Here is a 16,302-nt window from a genome sequence, read left to right on the forward strand (position 1 = left end):
GCAAATGGCACGATTTCATTTTTTCTGATGGCTGAGTACTATTCCATTGTATATATGTACCACATCTTCTTTATCCATTCATCAGACGATGGACATCTGGGCTCTTTCCGTAGTTTGGCTGTTGTGGACATTGCTGCTATAAACATTGGGGTGCAGATGCCCCTTTGGATCACTACATTTGTATCTTTGGGGTAAATCCCTAGTAGTGCAATTGCTGGGTCACAGGGTAGCTCTTATTTTCAACTTTTGAGGAACCTCCATATTGTTTTCCAGAGTGGCTGCACCAGCTTGCATTCCCACCAACAGTGTAGGAGGGTTCCCCTTTCTCCACATCCTCGACAACATATGCGGTGTTTCCTGTGTTGTTAATTTTAGCCATTCTGCCCGGTGTGAGGTAACACATCTGTAGTTTTGTAAGTTCAGTTTATTATCCATTGCTGCAAAGGAGACTATAAAGCAGGATAAACCATGGGACATCTCAGTAAGAGGGTGTTAGAAAGCAGAGGTTGCTGTGGATTATGTGTTGTCTGGAAGTGAGAACGATTTATGATTGTGTAGGTTAAAAAAATCTTATCTACCAGGAGGACAACGAGTGAGGTCAATAGCTGTACTTAGCAAAGAAACAGTGGTCACTCATTGGTTAGTGTTAGGTTTTTTTCTCGTCGCTAATGAAATCAAGACCGCAAAGGCAAACGTGGTCCAGAGGATGAACTTTATTGGAAGCACCCTGGGGCAAGGGTCCGCGACTCAGGAAAGAGCATTGAGTCAGGAAAGTCGGTGCCCAGGGCAGGGCAGCGAGGGTTTTTATTGGGCACTGTTGGGGGTGGGGGAAAGTCTGTCTTGGAGAGTCATGGCAGGGTTTTATTGGGTACTGCTAGGGGTGGGGAAAGTTGGTAGGACGGGTTTCGGTTTCCTGCCTAGGTTTAGGTTTAAATCTTGGTGGGAGAGTCGGTTATTTTGGCGGGAGAGTTGGCCATCTTGGGTGTCGGTTTAAATCTTGGCGGGATAGTCGGCCATCTTGGGTGTCTTGGCCCCTTTTCTTGGCCAGCCCAACAGTTAGGAGAGGGGATGTTAGGTATTTCATGGTTTTCACTTGCACTTAGACTTCTGAGATGGCCTTGTTTGTCTCACGTCAACATGGTCACTGTCACACAGACATGTGAAGCTGGTGTCCTGTGAGTTTGCTCAGATCCAAGAGGAGAACAGCGTGGTCTAGCTGTCAGTGCCAGGCCAGCTTTCAGTAACACTGAGCTAGTTGTGTCAGCCAACTTCCACTCAGAGGCTAGTTAAGAAAAGAGAAATAGAAAAAAATCTTGTGTTTAAAATTCTTTGTTTTCTATTACCGTTTTTTTTTTTTTTTTTTGAAAAAGACATGAAAAAAATCTGTTACAAAAAGTAATAAGAACAAAAACGATCTTTCTTGGGGCGCCTGGGTGGCGAAGTCGTTTAGCGTCTGCCTTCAGCTCAGGGTGTGATCCCAGCATTCTGGGATCGAGCCCCACATCAGGCTTCTCCGCTGGGAGCCTGCTTCGCCCTCTCCCACTCTCCGTGCTTGTGTTCCCTCTCTTGCTGGCTGTCTCTGTCAAATAAATAAAATAAAATCTTTTTTAAAAAAAATCTTTTTTCTATCTCTCCCTTGATTTTTTTCCTTACATAGTAAAAAAAACTTTTGAAATTGAGCACTCTTTTTTCTTTTGTTAAAACTAGTTTTTCCCCTCATCTATACAATTTTTGACTCTGAAATAATTGAGAAATCTCAAGGAAGTTAGTATCTAAATAATGCTCAGGAGATGGAGTAGCTTTGACAAACAATTTTGAGAGTGCAGTCCTGATTTTGTCTTCTTTTAATATGCAAATGGTTCTGAACTTGTTCTCAAAGTTTGCATTTACCAGTAATGGGATGATTGAATATGGTGGAGGTGGGTGGCGAAGAAAGGATGATTTTTATTTTGGACCCAAACTTAACAAAAGTAAAATTACTTTATAGAAGGTGGCAGTTCCTTGAAAGAGGGCTCCCTGCCCACATTCTCCTACTGTCAGTGATGGGGACACCTACGAGAATAGGAGATGGTGCTATGCTAGATCTGTGATCCTCCAATTATCCTTCTATTAAATGTCAGTTCTTTGTTGTGTTCCAGAAATTATGTGGAGTGTGTAGCTTTGATTGTATGACAAAGGAGACAGGTGATTTGAAGACTTGGGGAGTTGTAGGTATGCTCCTTGGAAAGATTGAAGGCATGTTAGAAGAGGAGGGTTAAGATGACCTTGGCTGTAAACAACTAAAGGGAAAAAGGTAGAAAATGTCCCCTACTTGCCCACCTACATGATTTCATGAGAAAGAAAAACAGAGGCACCTGCAGGATTTTATGAGGAAAGGAAAGAAAAGCAATAAAGTTTCTTAGGCTAGAGACTCCTAGAGAAAGAAATGCCTCAGTATCAGACCTTCGGCGTGCTTTCCGTGCATATCAACCCCCTACCTCCTCTGTGTTCACCAGCCTCAAATGCAGGTAAAAAATTATGGATATGAAAAATAAAAATATTATACTAAAATTTTTTCTAGTTTCCCTGTACTTTTTTTTTTTTTTTTTTAAGATTTTATTATTTATTTGACAGACAATGAGAGAGGGAACACAAGCACGGGGACTGGGAGAGGGAGAAGCAGGCTCCCTGCAGAGCAGGGAGCTGGACACAGAGGCTCCAATCCTAGGACTTTGGGATCATGACCTAAGCTGGAGGCAGATGCTTAATGACTGAGCCACCCAGGCGCCCCATATGCTTGCTTGCTTGCTTTTTAAGATTTTATTAATTTGAGAGAGAGAGAGTGTGTGTGAAAGAGAAAGCACAAGCAGGGTTGCCGCAGAAGGAGAGGGAGAAGCAGGCTCCCCACTGAGCAGGGAGCCTGATGTGGGTGGGGCTCCAGCCCAGGACCCTGAGATCATGACCTGGGCTGAAGGCAGATGCTTAAGCAACTGAGCCAACCAGGCGCCCCGGAACTTTATTTTCTTAAATCTTCAAGTACTTCACTGGCTCCCATCTAGCAAGTAGTTCTAGAGCATTAAGCACTGGGCAGACATTGGGTGTGGCACTGTCCATGGGGAGAGCTTTCATGGAGTTGCTTTACAGGTCAAGTAATAATCTTAAAGCTAAAATCTCCAAATTCCATGTTAATGTAAAATTCTTTAATAAATACTTATATATTCACCTTGGGACATCTAGACTTTATATTTGCTCAGTTGAGTGTTGAAACTTTTATACATTATCTCATTTAATCCTTACAACAACCCTGTTAAGAAAGATGCTACTATTATTTCCTTTTGTTTTTCAGATGAGAAAACTAAGGTTACAGAGATAAAGTAGTCCAATTTCAGGTTAGTAAGTGGCAAATCAGGATTCCCACAGGATTGTCACCTTCTAGTATATGCAAAGCATCAGGAGCCACGATGCTCCTTTACCTTATTTAAAGTTGATTTTCTTGATATATTTCTTCCATTTTATATTTGGACTTATGCCAAATATTGTTTTATGCTGACTGTAAGTGCATGAGATATCTAGGCCAATCTGTTTCTGCTTTCTAAGGATGGGCACAGCCCTTGTTTTCTGAAAATTCCCAACCTGAAGCCCAGTGCACAGTGTATTTTGTCTTTTCATTAGACTCCACAGCATGCATATCATTTCACACTGAATTTATTATTTTTTTTTCTAAGATCATGGCCTTAGAGTGAGAGCGTACACAAAGTTCCTAAGACCTAAAACTGAACCCAGAGCCAAATTGTATACTCAAATACGGCAATCATTTTATTTTAGGTTCCCCCTAGAAATATTTTATCTTCTCTATTTATCAAATGTGTCCTATTTTCTAAAGAGCATGCTTGATCCTTGGAACACACATTTAGTTGAGGTTGGCCTTACAGGCTAGCCTGTAAGCTAAACAGATATACGGGCAGCTGAGCCAGTGGTGATTAATACATGTTTAAGAATTTTGCAAGGCAGTTTCTTGAAATCAGCCAGGTTAGGATATTTACACCATAGAAATCTGTTAATATTACAGGTCAGGTTTGGTTTTGTTGTTGCTATTTGTTTTGTTTTGTTTTTCCATAGGGGAGGGGTGAAAATGTGACCACTGAGTTAGGGAGCCTCTATTTCTGTTAAGGAAGTGATAAGATCATATGCTGAGAATGGAGGTTAATGGGGTGAGGTAAGTGACTTGAAGACTGTAGAAATTTTTGGAATCGCTCTTGAGAAAAATAGAGAAGAGATTGAGACCAAGAGAGACTATTAGATGCAGCTGATAGATGTACATAGATAATAGTCTGAAAGAAACACTGAAATCATAAATTGCCTTGCAAAGGTGGTAAAATTGTGAATTTCACATGAAATTTACATGTTTTGGGTAATAAATAAAAATTATAAAGAAAGTGAGGGTTCAGATTAAGTGGCTTTCCCATTAAATTATGTAGAAAGGAACCATGTTAGATAAGTTTGCCTCTGTTTGCAGATGAATTCTCTTGTATCTCTTGCAAGGATGAATTTTGTTGTGTATAATTGTATTCTCTGATCTGTCAATTAAGCGTTTTTAAAAGTAACAATGATGCATTCCATTTGGATAATGTATTACATTTTACAAAGTGCTTTCACTGTACATTATCTCTTTTGATCTCATTTATTGTTGATCCCTGGCTGACATATTACTCACTGTATTTCAGTGAAGCTACTAGACCTTTTGTCATACACTTTGAAGGAAGAGTCATATAAATGCAAATTTAAGTTTATCTCTGATGACTTTGAGATAAACAGACCAAGCCTGAAGGAAAATAATAAACTCAAAGGGTTGGAAATTCATGGCAAATTGCAGCTATCTCAGAAATAGTTTCATTAGAATAATCAGGTTCGATAAACAATAGGCAGTGGAAAGTGCTTGCAGCTCAGTGACAAAAATTAATTACAAATTTGTCTCTGTATCTCCAAACTACATAGATTTAAGTTGAATCATTTCCCTCAGATCAAAACATGTAAAAATGAAAGTAGAACTTTTAAAATGCCACATATCTGTTTCTAGAAAATAACAGATGAAAGATTTAAACATAAGCCTCTGTTAACCTGCTTTCCCCAGAATAGTGATTGCACAATTGATGGTTTGTCTGTTGTCTACAAATTAGAGTTTTCTACTCCAACTTCAAGAGCATTGGTGAAAGATTTCACAACTAATCATCACGCTTTCTTCATTAACTCTTTTAAAAAATTCGGGAGGCGGTAGTTAAGTACAGAAATTTGATTCCCTTAGATAAAAAAAATTTCATGATATTCTGCCTTTGAATTTGGTAGTGATTGCTTGAATGAGCATTACTATGAGGGTGGTCATATGCTGGCTCTTCCTGAATTTAGAAAAATAATCCAAAATATATTTAACTCGCAAGGACTTTAACACTTTTTTCTATAGCCTTTGGGAGCACTAAGAGCCCAAACAATAATAGGTACTTAGAAATTTGGGGGAGAGTTACATTTTATGGTCCTTCTCACTTGTCGAACATTCATTCTTAGGACGGCTATCACATACCAAACTTTTGGGGCACTTTGAACTTTGCAGTAGTTTTTTCAAGGCACCACTGCCCTTTCTTTCTATTTAATGAATATTTCAGTACTTGAAGTAAAATATGCCTATTGGGTAGCTGGAACTATTCAATGTAGTCCTAAACTAGTTTTACTGTGTAAGAATTATGCACTGCACAGTTAAACCATTGTTGATAAATTACAAACATGCTTAATTGTTTAAGGATATGCAGTTTACAAATGTGTAGCTTTTTTGTGGCCTATTTTAACAGATGACTAGGGCATTTAGAATGTCTTTTCAAATTACCTTAAACGTCATGCATTCATTTTTAGTATATTTTTAATGTGGTTTAAGTACTCAAAGGTTTGTTCTGTTTTATTTTTTTAAGGTAGAGATAGGGAATCTGTTCTTTGTACCATTTGAATATTCATCCCTTTAACTTCCTCTAATTATACCTTCGTTATTATGAATATACCTTTTCCACTTTAGGAAACAAGTGTCATACTTTCAAATAAATCAAGATTTTTCACTGAATTACTGCTGTTGAAAATGAATTTATTATAAGGAAAGCTAACAGCTGACCTTTTCCTCTTTCTCTTAGCTTCTGTGCTTAAATTGGGCTTAACGTTCGAAGACTTAGATTCAAAGAACATTAGTGAGACTGTCCTTTGTGGCAGAAATCATGCAGATAAATTATTTAATCTCTAAACATCTTACCAGGTATCAATAACCCTATTTCAGAAATATATTTTAAAAAATCGTGAGTTGGTAATACAGTCATGTAGACGAAGACTGGAACAGTCGCTAGCTATGACCGTGAGTTTTGTTTTTTATTCTTTTCACTACGTGACCTCTGTTTGGCCCCCCAAAATATTTGACATCAGCAGCGGCAGCTCCAGCAGTGCTGGTCCATGGGGTTTTGCTTTCTCATTTCAAACTCACTAAGGAACCATGGGAGTTAGAATCATGGTTCACAGCTGACTTGTGTAATATTGTGCAACCCAGAGGCTGCACAGAGCATTGAGAATATCTCCCGGTAGTGGGAGAAGGTGAGGGATCCAAGAATGCACTTTTGGAAATCCTTCATTGCCAAAAGGATCAGTGTTATAAACAAAAAAACCCAGAAAGTTGAGACCAATCATAAAAATAATTAATTAAAATAAAAAATTTAAAAATCCTGGAAATCAAAGAGAGTTTGGAGTAGGAAGAATTTAGCCTATGGAAAACTATGGCCATATCACAAAATGAGAGTTCAAGCCTGCGATCCATCATATATTTAGTTGTCATCTAGCACACTGGTTTCCAAATCCTTTTAAACAGCAGAATCACTTTAAATCCAAGTAAAATCTCACCCTGTATTTCATTATACAACAGAGAGTGGTGGTATTATTTTACAAGAAGAATTAAAGCACTTAATTATGATAAATTCCATCATTAAAAATAAGTACTTGAACACAAGTATTCAGAATACTGAATTTGGGGAGACATTTGCCATATATATCCTATTTCTCAATTTTGTTCTGCATGTGGCATATACCACATTTGACTGTGTGCATTCTTTTTGCTCTTTGAAAATTCAAACCACGTATTTGCGTAATCCCTCATTTAATCCAATAATACACCTGAAAAAACTGGGAATCATGGAAGTCCATTTACTTGGCATTAACACAAAGGTGAGTTCTGAATCTCAGCCTAGATATTTTGTCCAGCAGCATTTATATTGCCTGATGTTCCATGAAGAAGGTACCCTGACTCCTCAGAAAGAAAGCATTTATTCATTCTCCTAGTTCTTCTTTCTTTAACTCTCTCAGGCCATCAGAAAGTCACTTTATGTGCATTTACATCACCATTGATTTTCCCATTACAGGAGCAGCAGAAAAGAGTTCGAAGCACGGTGCCGAAGACAAGACTCAGACCATCATTACAGCTATGAAAGAAAGAATGAAGATTAGGGAGAAAAACAGGCCAGAGGTGTTTGAAGTAATTCAGGAGATGTTTCAGATTTCTAAAGAAGATTTTGTGCGGTACACAAAAGCGGCCAAGCAGAGTGTCCTAGATGGGACATCTAAGTGGTCAGCAAAAATAACCATTACAGGTAAAAATAGTTGTCTTTAAATTTTTTATTCCACCTTGAGATTTTTATATGTCTTAGAAATCACTGCTAATAATAATTACAGGTATAATAAGTAGAATTTTTCAATCTTCTCAATATTGATAAGAAATGTAGTTGGTACTTGAAATTTCTAAAATATATACTAGATAATTGAAGTAATTGCAGCTTGTTCTAATCAAAAGCTCCTCTAGAGGAAGAAGTTTCTCTTTTACAATGTGCTCATCAATATCCTGCAATTTACAAGACATTAGCTTTGTAGCTGCCTGCCACTGATAAATTACAAGAGTAGCCAAAAATCTCTTTAGTCAGTTTCTCTTAATGAGAAAACACACATCATTTTACTTAATCCCTGATCAATACTCCTCAAACATTTGATCCTTGAGTCAAGGCAATTTGAGCTTAGTGATTTCTAAAAATACGAACTTCTGAAGTTGCCTATAACAACAGCAAGTGTGTATCTGTCACATTAATGTTTCCCAAGCCTCTTAACTTACTCATATGGTACTTACAAGATAAAATAAAGATGCTTTTATTTATTTATTTACTAGGTCGAGTTGTTCAATAGTGACAGCAAACTCGCAAATAGAAATACATTTTAAATCACAGGACTTTGAATTACATTGGATAATTTTGACATACTGTACGTGCATCTTTATTTTTCTGTACATGTATATAGTAATGTGTACATATGTATATAGCTGTTGTGTATATGAAAGTGTATGTGTATAGCTGTTAGTACAGGCAAAAGCAGATATTTATTCTAGGAAGCTTTTAACATTCAGTGTTTTCATTCTTTCACTAAATATTTTTAAGTCCTAATGTTCATGACAATAACAGCGATGGGAATGCATGCCCAAACCCAGAGTGCAAAGTGTTAGAAAATCTGCCCTCCATTATCACTTTTTTGTTTGTTTGAGAAATTTTATATTAAAATGTCTGTTTTGGTTAATTTCAGTGGTTTCAGCACAAGGCTTGCAGGCAAAAGACAAAACAGGGTCAAGTGACCCGTATGTTACTGTTCAAGTGGGAAAGAACAAAAGAAGAACTAAAACCATTTTTGGAAACTTGAATCCAGTATGGGATGAGAAGTTTTATTTGTAAGTGTATCATATGAAATATTACAAGTATCTATATGTTTGGGAATAAATTTAAGACAGGCATGCAAAATATAGAAACAATAATTATCTCATATTTAATACTATCTAAGCAGAAATTATGAAAAGTGAAATTAATGTTATGAAGTCACTCAATACTCATTTATTCTTTATCTTTGGAAACAAGTGAATAAAAGGAATATTTCAAACAAAAGGTGACATGGTTGGGGTGACTGTACAGGAGAAAAAAGATTAAAATGTGTTCTATCACTTGGGTTGACCCAACAGAACTTGCAATATCCTGGCTTGATTCAGCAATATCCTGACATCCAAAGATTTAGGACTAAGGACCGTAGAAAGGTTTTGGGCATCACCTGGCCCATCACACCTACACCATGATGAAGTGGTTGATGATAACTTTTACAACCTCTCATTTATAGAGGTCATTTATTTTTAAGCCTCTCGTATTTGGTACCAAACAGTAAGAAATTATTTTTCTGGCATAGGTTCTTTTCTTTCTAGAGACATAAGATGACTTTCCAGTTAGCATTTGATAGAAATGAAAATTCCTAACCCTGAGTCCTTTCTTTTTCTACCCTCCTTTCTATACTGATGGTGTAAACAAGGATCTTGTTAAGGTACCAAGTGAGCAAACCCAACACATACAGCTTGTTTGGAAATGTAGGCAATAGTGAGTAAGAAATACAGAGCTTTTGTATATATGGGCTGACGAAGGGAGTGTTCAGAAATAGGTTTGGCCATAGAATGAGTTTGGATAATTCCTCCCTTTACACTGGTGGAAGAAACTATTTTAACATCCTTTGTTTTTTAACAGAAGACAAGAAATCAACTGATAGTCATAAATTCCAATCTCTAAAGCAGTCAAATAAATGAATCAAGCAGGATAAGGGCAACAGAAAAGGACAGGACTGTGGCAAACTTAGAACAGGTGACTTGGGAGAATACAGCTTCCATGGCCACATAATCATGCAGATGCAATTCAGCTAGAGCTCCCAGTTTCTCAGGAGAAGCTAGAAGTTTGAGCATTTAAAATCACGTTTATTGAAGTAAAATTGACAAAATGTAAGCCTACGTATTTAAAGTGTACTACTTGTTAAGTTTTGACCTGCATATACCTCCATGAAGCCATCACCACTGACAATATAATGAACATATCCCTAACCCCATATTCATGAGCCAGAGAAACTGTCTCTCTTACTTCCCTCCAAGACAAGGCAATCAGTGATCTCCTTTATGATGCTATAGAATACTTTTCATTTTGCATTTTATAGATTTTTATATAAATAGAGCATGCACTATGCATTTTTCTTTTATGTGGTTTGACTGACTCAGTGTAATTATTTTGAAATCCACCCATGTTGTAGGATTCAGCAATAGATCATTTCTTTTTATTGCTGCGTAGCATTTCATTGTAATAAAATATCAAAGTTTGTTTATGCATTCACCTTTTGAGGGACATTTGGTTTGTTTCTCATTTATAGCTATTAAAAATAAAGCTGTTTGGAAACTTGTAAACATATGTCCGTACAAATATTTATACACATTTCTCTTGAATAAATACCTAAGGGTAGAATAGCTGGAACATCTATTATGAATAGATTTAATTTTTAAGATAATTTTTCCAAGTGGCTTTACCATTTTAAATTTCCATCACCAATGTGTGGGAGTTCCAGGTCATTACACCCTTCTAGCACTTCGTTGGGTTAGTCTTTTAGATTTTTGGAACTCTTACGTATGTGTAGTGTAGTGTTATAGTGGTTTTATTTTGCGTTTCTCTGATGACTAATGGTTTCAAGCATCTTCCATGTGCTATTCATGTATCTTTTTTAGTTTAGTGTTTATTTTGCCCATTTTTACTGTTTTTGTATTTGTATAAGCTTTTTAGAGTTTTATATTTTACATGTAGGTCCATCATACATTTTTTGAGGTAATTTTTCTAATGTGGTAGAAGTTACAGACCTAAGTTTATTATTTTGCACAGGGTATCCAGTAGTTATGGCATCATTTCTTGAAAGCACTATCCTTTCTTTACTAAATTGCTTTTGCATCTTTAATAAAAATCAGCTATCCATATATCGTGTTGATCTATTTCTAGATTTTTCTGTTCCATTTAGCTATTTATCCATATGTAGGCCAATACCACACAGTCTAGATTACTGCAGTTTTACTTTATAATCAGTCTTAAAATCAGTGTTAGTCCTCCAACTTTTAATTTTTTTCAGTTATTTTATCTATTTTAGAACTTTTGAATTATTTCCAAATGAATTTTAGAATCTGCTATCATTTTTCACACAAAAAGAAACCTGGTACAATTTTGATTGTCTTATTGCTCTGGCTGAGGTTTCCAATATGATACCAAGTAGAAGTGACAAAAGCACATATCCTGGCCTTATTCTCAGTCTCAGATGGAACACATTGCTTTCTTGATTAACTATGGTATTAGCTGTAGGCCTTTTGTAGATGTCATTTATCCAGTTGAGACAGTCATCGTCTATTTCCAGTATGTGGAGAGTTTTGGTCAGAAACAGATGTAGTTTGTCTAATGCTTTTACTGCGTTTTTGAAATGCTCATATGATTCTGAATGCCATTTAAAAACAATTGCTTGGAAGATATTTTTCCATCATCTTTGTGTTCACATACTTTCCTTGTTTTCAGTGAGAAATCCATTCTTTCTCTCATCTTTGTTCCTCTGTGCATGTCTTTTTCCTCCCTAGTTGCTATAAAGACAATGTTTTCTTTACTTGATTGCACAATATGATTGCGTTGTACCATGGTGTGGTTTTCTTTGTGTTTCTGGTGCATGGGGTTTGTTGAATCAATTGGGACTGTGAATCTGCAATTTTCTTCAAATTTGGAAACATTTTGGCTATTTCTCTATCTTTCTCTACTTTTTAGAGATTCCCCTTATACATATATTAGGCCTTTTGAAGTTGTCCCACAACCCACTGATGGAATGTTTATTAATCTTTTCTCTTTCTCTCTCTTTTATCTTCTGTGTTTTACTTTGGATTATTTCTCTTGCTGTGTGTTTAAATTCACTCACCTTTTCTTTGGTCATGTCTAATCTGTTATTAATCCATTCTGCTGTATTTTTCATTTCAGATATTTCAGTTTCCATCTCAGGAAGTTCAAGTTGGGTCTTTGTATCTTCCACGTCTCTACTCAATTTTTTTAAATTAAGACTTTATTTTCTTAGAGAAGTTTTAAGTTCACAGAGAAATTGAGGGGAGGGTATAGTGATTTCCCATGTACCTTCTACCCCCCACATATCTATAGCCTCCCCTTATTACTAACACTCCTCCATCCACCAAAATGGTGTGTGTGTGTGTGTGTGTGTGTGTATTTTTTTTTCCACAATTGATAAACCTATGCTGACACAACATTATCACCCAAAGACCATGTTTACATTATGGTTCACTGCTGGTGGTTTATATTCTGTGGGTTTGGACAAATATATAATGATGTGTGTCCATCTTTATGGTATCATACAGAGTACTTTGCCTTTAAAAAATCCTGTGTTCTGCCTGTTCGTCCTCCCCCCCCCACCCCGAATCCCTGACAACCACTGATCTTTTTACTGTCTGCATAGTTTTGTTTTTTGAAGAATGTCATACAGTTGGAATCATACAGTGTGTGACCTTTTTGTGTTGGCTTTCTTTGCTTAGTAATATGCATTTAAGTTTATTCCATGTCTTTTACGTGGCTTAAGAGTTCATTTCTTTTTAGCACTGAATATTCCGTTGTCTAGATGCATCACAGTTTGTTTACCCATTGACCTACCAAAGAACATCTTGGTTGCTTCCAAGTTTTGGCAATTAAGAATAAAGCTGCTATAAACATCCATATGCAAGTTTTTGTGTGAACATAAGTTATCAATTTCTTTGGGTAAATGCCAAGAAGCATAATTGCTGAATTGTATGGTAAGAGTATATTTCGTTTTGTAAGAAATGTCAAACTGTCTTTTAAAGTGGCTGTGCCAGTTTGCATTCCCACCAGCAATGAATGGGAGCTCCTGTTGTGCTGGATCCTCTTGAGCATTTGGTGGTGTCTGTGTTCCAGCTTTTGGCCATTCTAATAGGGGTATGGTGGTAGATTGTTGTTTTAATTGGCATTTTCCTGATGACATTTTCCTGATTCCTTTTCAAATGCTTACTGGCCATCTGTATATCTTTGGTGAGGTTTTTAAGAAGAATTTTTTAAGTTTTTTATTATTGAGTTTTAGAAGTCTTTTGAATGTTTTGGATAATAGTCCTTTATCACATGTGCCTTTTGAAAATATTTTCTCCCCGTCTGTGACTTGTCGTCTTATTCCCTTGACACTGTCTTTGTCTACCTCACTTTTTGAACACATGCAAAACTTATAACTCTTTTGATGTCCTTGGCTGCCAATCCTAACATCTGTGTCAGTTTTGACTGATCAGTTGTTCTCTTCATCATGTGTCACATTTTTCTGCTGCTTCACGTGCCTGGTAATTGTATACTGGATGCCAGACATTGCAAATAATACCTCGCTGGTTGATGTGTATTATTGACATCCTATAAATATTACTGAACTTTGCTCTGAAACTTAGGTAAGTTACATGGAAGCAGTTTGGTTTTTTGGGTATTGCTTTTAGAATTTGTTAAGTGGAAATGAAGTAGTGCTCAGCTTTGGGCTAATTATTCCTCAATCCTGCAGCAAGACTCTGCTGTGTACTCTGCCTACCGACTCATGAATGATACATTTTTTCAAGTCTTCCAGGTAGAAACCAGCACTATTTCTTGTCTCGGTGAGTGCTGTGCACTTTAGACCTAATCCTTTTGATGCATCTTAACCGGCCTTGGGTAGCTTCAGTGTGTGCCCTTATCATGACTCACCTGATCGCTCGAGAGGGACCCTTGGCAGGTTGTCAAAATTTTCCTTCTGTTCGTGTCTCTTCTTTTTGACATTATGCCTGTGGCCTTTAGCTGCCTTGGTCTTCCCAGATTTTTGGGTCTGTCTTTTCACCTCAACGAGTCTGGTAGACTCCACCTGAGTTCCCTTTCCTTGTACAGCCACCTAAAAACTATGTCAAGGCAGTTAGCTGACGTAATCATAAGGCTCATCTTGTTTGTTTTCTGTTTCCTTGGGATCACGGTCCTTCCTTGACAGATCTCCTGTATATTGAAACCATCTACTTTGCTCAGTTTTTATTTTTCACGTGGGAGGGTATTTCCAGTCCGTTATTTCTTCTTGACTACTATTAGAAAGTCTGAAAATCTCAATTTGATTTGTAAGCAAGATGAAATAAAACAGTGTGAGAACCAACACAAGGCATGTCAAACCACATCTTAATTCTAGAGCTGTTTGATCCATAGGTTGCCAGTTATGTGTATGAAATAAACCCTCCATCCAAAGGACCACAGTAGTGGAAATACTTATTCTAATATTTTAATCCTACAAAGGGTTCCCTTGAGAAATCAGCTGAATAATGATAAGTGCACTCATGTGAGGAAATACCCAAGAACAAGGTAAGGGCCACCAAAAGATTTAGGTATGACTATGCCTGGTGCTCATCTAGGTCAGGAATAGTGTTTGTTCCCACCAAACAAAATAGAATTCCTCATAATTGATGGGACAAGTACACAAAAGACTATACTGGAATGGTTGGTTAATTTGGGGGCAGTTTTCCTATAATTTACCATATGCCCCTCTTTTCCTTTTGAGAGGAGGCATTATCTACAATGGCAATAATAATACAGCTATTTTTTAAGCAGCACTGCTTTCAAGGAAGGAGAAATTCAAATTCAAACCCATTGCACCCTGCTGTTCATGTAATATATATATATAATTTGCATAATTTTTTCACAATTTTCTTTTTAGTTTACTGACAAAATATGTGTGAGTGTTAAGTTACACTCACACATATCTTCTATTTGTCCCCTCTAGAATACCAAAAACAAATGCCTAAATTTTCCACAGTAGCTCTTTTTGTTGCCAGTTTCTAGAACTCCAGGATTCCATTCTTAATATTAAGGTTTTACATCACTGGTTCCAGAAATACTATTTTGGATCTACCTGTGCATGCTTTCATTTTACCAAGAAATGGCATGGGAATTGCAAATTTATCTTCTTTTGTAAGGGTTTTTTTTTTTTTTTTTTCAGGAGTAAATGAGTTCATAGTGAATTTATGTGCAGAGTTTGAAAAATGCATACATGTCATAGATGAGCTCATCCATGCCTCCTACTACCTTGACAGTTCTGTCCTGGGAGCTGGAGTGTAAAATGGTATCCTGACATTCTGAAAATAAGATAGCTTATTAATAGTATGACTATAGTTTGCATTTTGGGGAATTAAATTCTGAGCTTTAGTTTTCCCCAATATGAAAAACTGGGATAACGATGCATACTTCACTGGATTGTTATATTGAGATAATGTATATAGATTTCATGGCAGTTGATAAGCATTCAAAATGGCAGTATTATCATCATTAATTATTATCGTTATTAGCATTAGTAACATGAAGACATTCTTTGTGGTAAGATTCAGGACTTCACAGCAAACATGGCAGTAATGTTTGCTTGTAGGAAAAAAAGTTCTAATCCGAATAGTGAGGCCAAGAAAAGACTAATGAACAAGGTGCCGTAAAAGGAAAGTATTACCAAAATAAGAATTGTAAAACCAAAATTGGCACAGGATCCAAGAGATTCTTTTATTTGACTCCCTCATCTGACTGGTAAAACACACGAATCTCAGGTAGATTATAGTAGAGCTAAGACTGCAAAGCAGTCCCCCATTCTGAAGCCACAGAGAAGCTGCAAATAAAAATAAAGAAGGGTGTTTTTTCCAACACTTAAACGATTGTCTTAGGAAAAGTGCATTGACCTGAACAAAACAGACAGCCCCAAAGCTGGTAAAATGAAAATGCAAATGAAGAAATTTTTGAAAGCTTAATAATCCCCCCATTAAAGGCAACTTGATACCCTCCAGAGATTAATGCTAAGTCATTTCACTTTTAATTTTGCCTCTCTCACCATGAATTGAAAAAAGAAGTTTGAAATTTTCATCTTCAAAGGACCAAGATGTTGTGTGATTTTAAGGGTGAGGCACTCTGAAGAGTGTTTGCCGAGAACAGAGGCATGGCCATTTGCTCTCTGACAGAAATATGGGTTAGGAGGGGTTGTAAACATACATCATTTTTAAAGCATCATATGGGTATGCATTAAAGTATATGAAAGAACTTTGAAATGATAAAGTATTACATAAATCTAAGGTGCTTGTTATCTTTGTTCTTTAATCCTAGTAAGTTGTATATTTGATCATTTCATAATTAATTATGACATTTGATTTTATTTTCCTATGCTATGGTTAATGAAATGTTTTATGCTTATCATAAATCATTGCCTCAGGAGGAAAAGGAGTAAGTTTCTTCCAGTGAGTTTTAGAGAGGAAATGGCAGTATAGTCTGTCTATTTGAATAAGAAATTTTGGAATTACAAGGCTTACATTTTTGTTACGTAGATACCGTTCTTTCTAGAAGACTCCATAGTTGATGGTGCTTTGTT

General features: G+C 36.6%; 1 protein-coding gene across 1 annotated transcript in view; it reads left to right on the plus strand.

The window, feature by feature from the left end:
* UNC13C (unc-13 homolog C) overlaps positions 1-16,302 on the plus strand; it is a 631,335-nt gene that overhangs the window by 306,788 nt on the left and 308,245 nt on the right. The window contains exons 12-13 of the mRNA XM_087859197.1: positions 7,416-7,643; positions 8,617-8,758. Of these exons, the coding sequence (XP_087715323.1) occupies positions 7,416-7,643; positions 8,617-8,758 (370 nt within the window). The remainder of the gene's footprint in view (positions 1-7,415; positions 7,644-8,616; positions 8,759-16,302) is intronic.

This window comes from Ursus americanus, chromosome 36, assembly GCF_024610735.1.
Source record: "Ursus americanus isolate L20-20 chromosome 36, mUrsAme1.1.p, whole genome shotgun sequence".
Lineage (NCBI taxonomy): Eukaryota > Metazoa > Chordata > Mammalia > Carnivora > Ursidae > Ursus > Ursus americanus.